General features: G+C 36.6%; 1 protein-coding gene across 2 annotated transcripts; it reads left to right on the top strand.

Annotated features, from left to right (window-relative positions):
• Positions 1–22: 22 nt before the first annotated feature.
• mtrf1 (mitochondrial translational release factor 1) lies at positions 23–11,686 on the top strand. Of its 2 annotated transcripts, XM_002938045.5 has the most exons (10): positions 23–565; positions 2,148–2,573; positions 3,629–3,714; positions 4,240–4,321; positions 5,112–5,219; positions 5,570–5,742; positions 7,611–7,728; positions 8,186–8,322; positions 8,826–8,924; positions 10,373–11,686. In XM_002938045.5, exons 2-10 carry the CDS (start codon positions 2,159–2,161, stop codon positions 10,487–10,489), a joined length of 1,335 nt encoding a protein of 444 aa, XP_002938091.2. In that variant the 5' UTR covers positions 23–565; positions 2,148–2,158; the 3' UTR covers positions 10,490–11,686. The 2 variants fall into 2 exon arrangements, with proteins under 2 accessions (XP_002938091.2, XP_012813196.1); XM_012957742.3 differs by lacking the exons at positions 23–565; positions 3,629–3,714 and having other exon boundaries at positions 2,484–2,573.
• The last annotated feature ends 108 nt before the right edge of the window (positions 11,687–11,794 follow it).

The raw sequence follows: 11,794 nt of genomic DNA, 5'->3' as shown, positions 1-11,794 counted from the left end.
CGTCACGCATGCTTTCCTGGGTTTTTTTTTTTTGGACTGGGACCGGCAGAGGAACTATCGGGATACAACCATATTATGAGCTTGTGTTGGTGTCATGACAAGAATAGGGTTTAAAATAGACTGCTGTTGTACCACACAAAAGCCTAAAGTCGGGTTGCACGATAATTTTGGTACTTGTCGACGTCCGTAGTTGTTGCGGAATGGGATTTGCATGATGGGAGTTGTAGTTTGCTGTTCTGTGACCCTGGGTGCCTGTGAAGCAGCATGGTATTAAAGGGAATTTCACGCTGATTGTTTTCTAAATGGTTTGAGGCATTTTCAGGAGTTTTCAGAGACTTCATAACAGCCCTTTATCTTCAAGATCATTCCATATCTGTGAATATATAAAATAATTGTCATATTACTTGTGTTTATCTTCCTGGATAAGAACGTGTATTCTACACAGCGTATCTGTCATCTGCTTGTGAACCAATGCCTTTTCTCCTTTTTTCATCTTGAATGGCAGTCTCCACAGCTACATGACAACTTATAGTGTTTCTGAAGCAAACACATCTCTTTTAACAGGGTAGGGTGATAGTACATTATATTTAATTACTTTAAAATACTTTAAAAAAATTTGTGTTACTGTTACTTTGCCTCAGTTATTAAAATTGTTCGTTGGCTTATCCCTAGCTGGTAGATATGTTTCCATGTTAAAAATATCAGGGACGTCAACCAACCCCATGTCATGAATGTGGTGATGATGTGATCCTGGATGTTTTTAATTGTAAATTAATTTTAACACTAAATGGAAATACAGCAAAAAGTTTTGGAGCGGATCATTATCACCCTCATGACAAATCCTACTACTATACTGGGCTACACAGGGCTCATGTCAGAGGTGCATTGCTTTGCACATCTGACTGCACCATTGTCATTTCTCACAAGGCCTGGTTTGCGCTACCTGTGCAATTAACACCTGACTGTAAAAAACTTAGCTTGGAAATTAATCGGCTAATTGGTAAAGTTATGTCCATGTAATACATCTATTTACTTATGGGAAGGCATATTCAATAATCAAATGATGCTATATTTTTTCATAGTAACATAGATCCACAGAGCTCCATTAATTATGCCATTGAACAAAAAAAGAGACAAAGTCAAAGTTCTGATTTAAGAATATTAATGATCTTATTGCACATTTGTTACCGTTACTGTATACCTTCCTTTGATTGATTGCATATACAGGTTGAGTGCTTGCTATGGCTTCTGCCACATCTGCTTACAAACTATAGGACCTGTTATCCAGAATGCTTGGGACCTGGGGTTTTCCAGATAAGGGAAATTTGAATCTTCATTCATTAAGCCTACTAAAAATTAATTTAAATACTAATTAAGCCCAATAGGATTGTTTTGCCTCCAATAAGTATTAAATATCTCTTAGTTGGGATCACATACAAGGTTTAGTTTTATAATTACAGAGAAGATGGAAATCGTTTTTTAAAAAGGTGAATTATTTGATTAAAATGGAGTCTATGGGAGATGACCTTCTTGAAATTCTGAGCTTTCTGGATAAAGGATCTCATGCCTGTATAACCTCACCATGCACAACACCCTTGTCAAACCTTTTTAGTTCAAGCTCCCCTTTAAGGTCCGTTCTCAGAGCCCCTGTGACCTTCTCTGTCTAGATTTTTCCTTCTCCTGTTATTCCACGTTATTTAGAAAATGCATTGTTCCAATGCACTTGTGAATTTAACAGGGAGGTCCAAACCTGATGATAGATTCTTGTTTGGAAATTACAGGAATTTAATCAACCCAGCATTATGTGCACCAGTAATGAGAAGTAATGAAATTAGTGTTTTTTATATTTTTGTGATCACCAACAACATGAGGACTACTAATAAGGTGTTAGAAATACTATAATGATGTGGTCAATATGTTTTATAATATACAATACATAACCCTTTCAAAACTATAGTCACATGATCTTCTCTTTACCCTTTATATTTAATCCCTCCATCATATTTTGGGCTACTGTTTCATTAGAATTATTTATAGATCCAGTTTCTAGTAGTGAACCACTTCGTTAAATGTGGTATTATCTATGGAAACAAACAATGGTTGAAAATGTAATGATTTATTGTTTGCTTCTGATTTCTGCTGTAAAGGAAATGCCACAATGAAACCTCTGCAATGTATTGGACAATGGAGGAAATGCATCTTTCACTTCCATTCAGCCATCACTTTTATTCCTCTTCGTAAAGCAAAGACTTCTTGTTTTACTGGGCCCTTTAACTCAGGTTTATTGCTCCCAAATGTGCTTTCTGCACTCCAACGGCTTGGAGATCATCCACGAAGATCATATTTGCAGAATACATGTACTTTGTGGGAATGTGAAATATTTCAGAATTACTTGCAGTCCTTGAGCAAAGAGCATGAACGTTTAACTGAAATGCTGGGCCAAACTTCAGTAAGAGAAGATGATCGTAGGTCTGCTAGCAGGAGACACTCTGAACTTTCTCGACTTATTGGTCTTTTAAGAGATATTAAGGAAACAGAGCAAGACGTCAGAGAACTGGAATTAATGTGTGCTGGTAAGAACTGATTGTTTTTATATATGTTACTTAAATGATCACTATAGATTTGTTCATTTTAACTTTATTTGAATAGTAAAAAATATAAACAAGTTAATGTATTATTATACATTATTATTCCTAACTTCTATTAAGGTGTTAGGCCAGTGCCACACATGGCTAGCACTATGCTGCCAGAAGCCTTCTTTACAGCAGATTTTGGCGCTGAAATGCATTAACTTTACTGACGCATCTTGCAGCTTCAGCTTTCCATCAAATGGCATTATTTTCTTGTCTGGCAGCATCTTTCTTTATTGCCTTTTGCAGTGTAGGTCCTATACAGCAATGGAGGAGTAGCTGGGGGTCCCAGCCTGAAGTCCATTTATGCTGAGATTAGGAGACAGCTGTATTGGATGTTTCTGGAATCCCAGTTTAAACATCAGTTAGGTTAATAGTTGTCATGTTTGTGGAACTGTGACTCAGTATCTGACTTTGTTTTGAGCTAAAGTGGGGGTTGCTCGACCAAATGTTGGACCTGAACTGCCTCACAGTAAACCAGCAAGGCATTTCTAAGAAGTCCAGGGAAAGTACTGACAACTTTAGTACATTCTTATTTAGTAACAACTTATTAAGAAAGGTCCAGTCTTAGCAAGGAGAAGAATCCCCTTATGGCATAATGTAATAAACAGTCTTTGGTTGCTACAGCATACCAGACATAGGCAAACCTATCAGATGACCAGTAAATGCTATCTGCTGACTGGTTGCTATGGGTTGCTAGACAAGTAAAAATCTTAAAACCATTTATTACATTACCTCCCAAAGTAGCAAATATGAAAGGTTGCCATAAAAGCATAAGCATTAACTTGTACTATTTAACTGAAAAAATATACTTCTATTACCTGTATTAATAATATTTACAGTAACATGTGAAATAATTCAAGAGGGCAAAACCAGAATCTATACAAATAATGCTTCATGGGAATAATTGCCATAAGAAAAGAATAATATGACACATCTAATGGTGGTCTGCCCTATGCTGTTTACCCACACTAAATTATTTCTTTATTTGGTTCCAGACAACAGAGAGGAGGGGCAAATGCTTGCCCTTGCTCTAGAAGAAAAGAATACATTGAAGCAAAATATTAACAAATTACGTGGAAAGGTGAGCTAAAATTGTAGAAGTGAGTTTAAAAAAATCTCAAATATGTAAAAATGATTTTAACTATGGTATACAACAACAGCCACAACAAAAAGTGTTAGGTAATTGCACACTACTTAATTTAAATAGGAAACAGGCAGGACTAAATGAGAGACAAAATGTAATACAGTGCTGTGATCTTCGGGAAGTTCTTAAACCAATGCAGTACAATGTAATTAAAGGGGTACTAATATTGATCAAAATATGTATCTAAACTGTTATGGATGCTTTGTAATTCTTTTACACAAACAGGTTTTATTATTTTTTCTACTAGTGTTTACAATATTATGGATTATGGTTTATTCCTGTGCCTCATCCACCTAACATTATTTTCAGTGTTAGGTTGAGGAGGCAACCTAACATTATTTTCCTAACGTCACTTTTTTTTGCAAGCATATAGTAAGCAGCTGTAGTGAAAAAGTTTAACAACAGATAAAGAATAAGCAACTTTATGCATTGTATTCACTTTCTTGTGGTTTCTTTTTACAGCTCCTGCAGGCTTTACTACCGCATGAGAAATATGATATGAATGATGCAGTGCTGGAAGTCACATCTGGCAGAACAACTGGAGGTTAGAATATTTAAATTTCATTTATTCGGGGTCAGATTGCCTGGGCTTACCGGGGAGTAGTCTAATGCATACTGAGATATCCATAAGCTAAATGAATAGCCAAGTAAGAACACAAAAAACAGAAACCAAAAGCTGAGGCCGTTTTTGATAAAATGAACAAGAATTACATGGAAGAGGGGACTTGCTGATAGGACTTCTCCAGGCATATTGTAAAGAATATTATTAGCGCTATCTATAAGAGCTACCCTATTGCAGACTAATTGTTTAATTTATAGATTGATCGGGTGTATTGACATATAGGGCCCAATTCAGATCAAGGAGAAATGTAATATTGCTGCCTGGATTATTTACAGTTAGTCACTTGAAATAGCTGACATTGATCCAGATTTGTGTACTCAGCTCAAGGTAACTAGTAGAATCTGTTTCTAATTCATGTTGGAAATTTCAACCAGATCACTAGTCTTAGGGCTCTTGCACAAGGGGGTTTTTTGTGCATTTGATGCAGGTTTGAGTACACCTAAACGCATCAGCTAACTGATTCATTAATATTCTTCATTATATTTAGAGCCCAGCTAAATTAATGAGTAGTATAGAACCTAATGTTTGGAGAAAAAAATGGGAACATTAAAATCTGCAAATCTGGCAGTGTTCCTCTGTATGTCAGTGCTTGGATTTACAGTATAATAACTGGGCATCTGTGGTTCAGCCAAGTAATTTCCCAGTTCAATATTTAACACTTGTTTTAACCAAACTGGTGCAATTTACTATTTGTCATAATGTTTCCCTCTAGGTGATATTTGCCAGCAATTTACTAAAGAAATTTTTGATATGTACCAGAATTATGCATACTACAAGTCTTGGTCATTTGAAATTTTGAATTACTCTCCAGCTGAATATGGTAAGCTGACACAGATTATTACTTCTTTGACAGGTCCTTTAAAGATAAGCAGTTATTAAAATACCCTGGCACATTTTTTGTGCTTTGTTGGTTAAATATATTTCATTGTTATACATTATTTAAGAATAATTAATTTCCTTCTTTTTTTTTTTTTTTGGTTACAACTACTACAAGGGACCGAGCATGTTTTTTAAATGATCACACTCTTGTATGTAGCAAGTATAGAATACCTGTCAAAACTAGAATACCTGTCCAAACTGGATGAGATGGAAAGATGGGATTTCCTTCCACATAGTTATCTGATTTGTTTAAGAAATGAGCATCTCGGATATACACTGTCTGTTTTTAAGGTGGACTGCATCATGCTGCAGCGCGGATTTCAGGAGAGGGAGTGTATAAGCGCCTGAAATACGAAGGAGGCACTCACAGGGTGCAGAGAATTCCTGAGGTGGGCCTCTCTTCTAGGATGCAGAGGATTCATACTGGAACCATGACAGTAATTGTGCTTCCACAACCTGATGAGGTAAACAGACCAAGGTGAACTCTAATCAATGTTTATTAAACTATTCAAGTATCTTTTCTTGGAAAGTCAGATTTTAGTGTAGTAGCTGTATGTTTTAAGAAGGTCAGCTATGTAATAGGCCACTATATCCTTGGTTTTTACATCAAAATTAAAAGAAAAAATGGACGGAGCACACAACAAGAGCTTGACACGTTTTGTGGACTCCCACCACTTCCTCAAAAGCTTTGGAGGAAGTGGCGGGAGACCACGAAACGCGTCAAGTGTATGATCCACTTATACATGCAAATACTGTTTTAAATGACTAAATAAATGGTGACTTTTATTCCAGCTCTTGTTGGGTGCTCCATATATTTTTTTTTGAGTTATTGAGTTGCATGCTGTCTGGGTTTCGGCAGAACGTGTAGCACATATGGAGCTCCCCTGATTTATTATTTTTTTTACATCAGAATTGTACATGGCTTATGGTATCTAACACTCAGAGTTATGAACTACAACTTCAACTTCTTTTGGTCAATACAATCTGTTCCTGTACCCCCCATTTTAGGTACCAAATATAATCAACCCATAGATCAGGTTGGAAGCAGACCAAGGATACCCACATTCTTTAAAGAGAACTCAGTGGGTGGAAATATGTTCCCTGCCCCCTATTAACTTTGGGTTTAAAGCAAACGTAATGATCTGAGTGTTAAGAACCAGGTGACAATTTTAGGGAAAGGACCAATGCGGTCCTTTTCCAACAGGATTTGCAAACCTGCTTGAAACATCTCTGAATGGTCGCCAGCCACATATCTTTTGGGAAGGCCCTACTTTGGACAGTGTGCTAATGTCCAGCCTGTGTATGGCCAGCTTTAAGCCAATACCATACAGGGTACTTTAAAGCTACCTGAAAGTCACTTGAAATGTCACTTTGGTGCTTCCCAGAAACTTAAATAAATAATGACTGACAGCAGCAGTACTGGTACTTTGCAGCTCACATTGCTACAATGGGTTTGGGATGAAAATGCCGAGGCAGGTGTTTACTACACAAAATTCAGGGGTTGCTTACATATTTCCCGACTTTTGACTGTCAACTGTTTAGGTACCCAGCCTTATTGAACTGAGCCCTTGGTATCATGCTTGCTATCTGCAGGTTTCACAGTTGTATTCACAGATTAGGCAGGTTGGTTGTGTTTGGTTAAGTGTCCTAAACTAAATGAAATTCATAGGTTGCCTTTAAATTCAGAGATTGCCCTGTAATTCAGTAATCTACTGTACATTTGTGATACTCTGTACAAGTACATTAGCGGGGGTTATAGGCAGATAGGGGATTTTTTTTGCCAATAGAAAAGATCAATGCACAGAGGCCTCCCCTTGAGATTAGAGGAGCAGCGTAGGTGGTTTTTCAGTGGTTAGGGCAGTGAGGTTGTGAAATGCCCTTCCGAGTGATGTTGTAATGGCAGATTCTGTAAATGCCTTTAAAAGGGGCCTGGATGAGTTCTTGAACAAGCATAGTATCCAAGGCTATTGTGATACTAAAATCTACAGTTAGTATTGATGTTGGTATATATATTTTTATGTATATAAGTGTATAGATAGGTTGGTTGGTTTGTGTGTGTATGTGTGAGTGTGCTGCGGTTGACTTGGAATGGTTGAACTTGATGAACTTTGGACTTTTTTCAACCCTATGTAACTGTGTAACTTCTAAATGGAGCTATTAAAGAACAAATCTGATCTCCTTTATGATGCCAAATGTGTGTAATTAAGATACTAGCATCTCTCTGGTCTATGCAGTTCCATATAATATATATATATATATATATATATATATATATATATATATTAGGAGCATTTTTCATTTGTATTCAAAGCTACAATTCAATCTTGTGTAGGTGGAAGTTAAAATTGATTCCAAAGACCTGCGTATTGATACTTTCCGATCAAAAGGCGCAGGGGGACAGCATGTGAACACAACCGACAGTGCCGTGAGGATTGTTCATATACCTACAGGTATACCTACATTAGCTAATTACAGGGGATCTGGCTAGTGTAAAGCCAGTGTAAAGTAAAAATTGTTGTTTGTGGTTTATCCCATGACTTCAGCAGGGTCATGTTAGTATTTTCCCTATTTCTGTAATATTGGTATGAGTTAAAGGCGTATGCAGTAATGTTGGCTCATAAGTGAGTTTTAACCCAAGTCTGCAAACATAAAAATGCTTATATTTTGTCCCAACTGTCAATTGTTTCAACTGATGTCTGTTTCATACGGATGATGTATTTTGGCTTATATTCTGGCAATGTATAGAGTTATATACAGGGATCATCTGGAATGTTATAGCTCCTCATTTACAGTACATTCCCCATACTTCTACTACTGGCAAGTAAACTATATAGCCATTTCCATTGTCAGCAAGCATTTTTCTAACTCTCTGTACTGGAATCAGACTTGCTTTGGTTTTCTCTCAAGGTATAGCTGTTGAATGCCAACAGGAACGCTCACAAATTGCAAACAAGGAAAAAGCTCTACGGATCCTGAGAATGAGGCTGTATGAACAGACAGTAGAACAGGAATTGTTGGAGAGGCGCAGTGCAAGGAAGTTACAGGTAGATGCTTCATAAACAGTAAACCTTATATAAGCAGTTGGCTGCTAAGCACAGTATTGTTAGTTCAGATTAATTTCCTGATGTTGGCCACAAATGCAATAAGTTTCTGTGACTAAGGGTTCCCAACACTGATCAGTGCTCATGAAAACCTTTTAGGAATGACCTAATTGTAGATTAAGCAGTTCTCCCCATATTCCAGCAGTTGTGGGTGATGCATTGTTAATAAGTCACTGTATTCATGTGCTGCTCTGCAGTATCAATTTAGCAATACCCAGGTGTACATCTTTATTGCTTCTAGTTTGCTCACATTATTGGGAACTCTCCAAGTTACGACATTCAGTAAATGCAAAAGGCAGTGATGGTGTTCCAGAGCTAGGCTGCAGGTGTAATCATAACCTTCAGAATTTACGACATCCTAATTAGCATTGGTTGTTTACACATAGGGCAACTGTTATTTGTTTTAGTGCATATTTCCTATAAAATATGTTGTGTTTCCGTTACAGGTAGGCACAAGAGCTCAATCTGAAAGAATTCGAACATACAACTTTACCCAGGATAGACTGACTGATCACAGAATACACTATGAAGTTCGCAATATTAAGGTATATTTTACCCAGCCTGTGTTTTATCTTTTTCCCATAATAAACTAATTGCACTTAGGATATATTTTTCCTTTAATTCTGTTCTAGTGAAGATACTCTTGTATCTTATTTAGTCTGCAGGGGTGCCTTATTCATATTCATATATCTGTATTGATAAAAAAAAATATATGTAGTAGTTGCCAGGTCCAGACTGAGATTCAAAATAGGCCTCAGAATTTTAAGTAAACAGGGAAAAAAATAGTGATTGTCTATGGCATTCTACAGCAGCCTCTCTAACATCAACCAGAAACTACAGAGGGGTAGTCCAGGCCTGCATGACACACTGCCGTTTCTGATCAAATAAAATTAAATTTATTTCAACTTAATAACTTTCAATATAATTTTTTATATTTTTGATCCAGGCATTATCAAGCTGCTGTGTAGCCATGGCAGTAGCCATTCAAGCTGGAAAAAGTGAAAAAGGCACAGATTATGTAGCAGATAAAAGATAACTTCCGTTGAGTACAATGGTGTTTTACAGAGCTGCTATGTACCTCCATGCCTACACAGCAGCTTGTTTCTTTAGGGTGAAGACACATGGAGCTATTAGTAGCATCTACTTGTCACTGCTACAAAAAGCAGAGGCAATTCTCAGTATTGTCTATGGCAGGGTATTTTCTGGTGTTTAGTAGCCATGACAAGTAGCTGCTACTAAGTAACTCTGTGTGTCTTCATCCTTAAACTACTGTATTGTTTCTGAAGCAAACACACATCTTTTACCGGCAGGACAACAGTACATTATATTCTAATTACTTTGATACATTTTCATTTTTTGGTGTTACTTTTCTTTTAAATAGCTTTCTGAAGCCATTCAGTTTTCAGTTAATACTAAGCAAATAAAGGGAGTGAAGCTTGTCAATTTATGCAGAGCCATGCACAGCCACATAGGCATGTTGACTGTAAAAAGTTGCCAAATGGTGTCCCTTATGTTCCATAGGAAACATATAACCTAAATATAAATTAATGTAAAATGGCTCAGGGTGCACTTATGAGCACTTTTTCTTTTTAGATCCTGTCCATGTTGTGTTGTTAATAATATTAGCAGTTCTTAATATCATGAAATGTAACCTTAGCACCCTCTGCTGTTCTACCTGGACAAAACCTGAGCAGAATAGAAAATGCTATATACAGTATGTGCATGCAGAATTCCTTATCCAACAGAAAAATACCAGTAGACAGTTTTATTTACGTCTATGCCTGTACAGGGTTAGGGGTTGTCTCTGCTACTTTGACTGGTGCATTCCTTGAATGGCCATCCCTATTGTCATGCTATTGAAGTTTTATTCCTTAAACAAGCCATTTAAATAGTCATTATACATTAATCTCTTAATATTTATATTGGGCAAAGAGACAAAAAGGCTTAGTTACCATCTATGTACTATTAATACTGATTTTTTTACTATTTTTAGGAATTCTTAAATGGTGAAGAACTTCTAGATGATCTAATACAGAAGTTACAAGAATCTGCTGATACAGAAGCCATCCTGGAGCTTATAGAAAACTATTCTGTAACACATGGAAAATGATACAGTCCTCTTTCATAGGGGCATTGTATATGGCAGATCACACTATTTGCTGTGTGCAAGCAACAGGACAAAAAACTGAACACCAAGATGCATATGGCAATTGGATATGCAAAAGTTTACTCATCATATATTGTCTCCCAGTCAGAAGTTATTCAAAAATATACCAAAATGTAATGTGACTATGTGTCATATAAATTACTGAATAGAGGAAGGCTGGCATGGCTCCCTTAGTCAGTTATTTGACTTACCTTACCTCAGACATAAACCTGAAATAATATCCTTTCTAAAGGAAATCTATGCAATTTTTAATAGGTTTTACTATACATTCGCTTTAACTTTCAAAGAAAGGTTTTACTGAAACATAGAGGGGCTTATTTACAAGCCAGAACAACCACATTGTGCAGCCCTATGATTCAAACTTAATCAGTTGTGAGGTGAAGTTGCACTTTTATACCTAGGGCACCAACTGGAGCCTTAATGTTAGATAAAATCCTGTGTAGATATGTATGCATGTTGCACCTACATTTTCTTGGCAGTTTCTTCATGTAGTACACTGACTTAAGTGAACACTGCTGTGAAAATTAATGGGAATGACATCATTATTAAACATATGGAGCTATGTGAACATCTGTACAGATGTAAATTGATAACTTATGGGAAGAGATCTGCAGTCATGTATAGTCAATTGGGGTGCATATTGCTAGAAGAGCCTGTATGTAGGTTGCAACCAAACTGGAAGCACAGAGAAGCAGTTAAAATTGTACTTCTATTAGCCAGGGAGACCAATATGTATGTATATACAATTATTTTAAATGCACATCTGATCACTGTAACACTCCTATGCCTTTTGATAGCTGCTTCCTTTTCATGTCACTGGAAAGAACATTTTTCATGGCAAACTCTGCCTTCAGTAAGTGGGGATTCCCCTACTACCAGCAGTGTCTGTAATAGATGCTGTGTTTCTCTTTGAGATTAATGGGAATAGAATGTCAGTGGGCCAAAAGTTTTAATAAATTAGTAGACACAAGGACATGTACTGGGGACAGATATTGAGTGATACAGGGCTGCTTTATCAGAGCGGTAGGACTTTATATAAGACATATTAATAATATATAATAATAATAATCATTTTTTGGTAACATATCCCCCTGTCTTTAAAATGTATTGTGCTTCTATAAAAAAAATGTTCCCTTTAAATATTTTAGGAACTACTGTTATTAATGTGAATGAAAGAAGAGACAGTAACCATTTATTTGTTATAAAAGCTTCACGGCAACAACCATTTAAGCTTCATGAAGTTGAAGG

The sequence above is a fragment of the Xenopus tropicalis genome, chromosome 2 (genome assembly GCF_000004195.4).
Source record: "Xenopus tropicalis strain Nigerian chromosome 2, UCB_Xtro_10.0, whole genome shotgun sequence".
Lineage (NCBI taxonomy): Eukaryota > Metazoa > Chordata > Amphibia > Anura > Pipidae > Xenopus > Xenopus tropicalis.
This window is presented reverse-complemented; position numbering and strand designations above follow the sequence as displayed.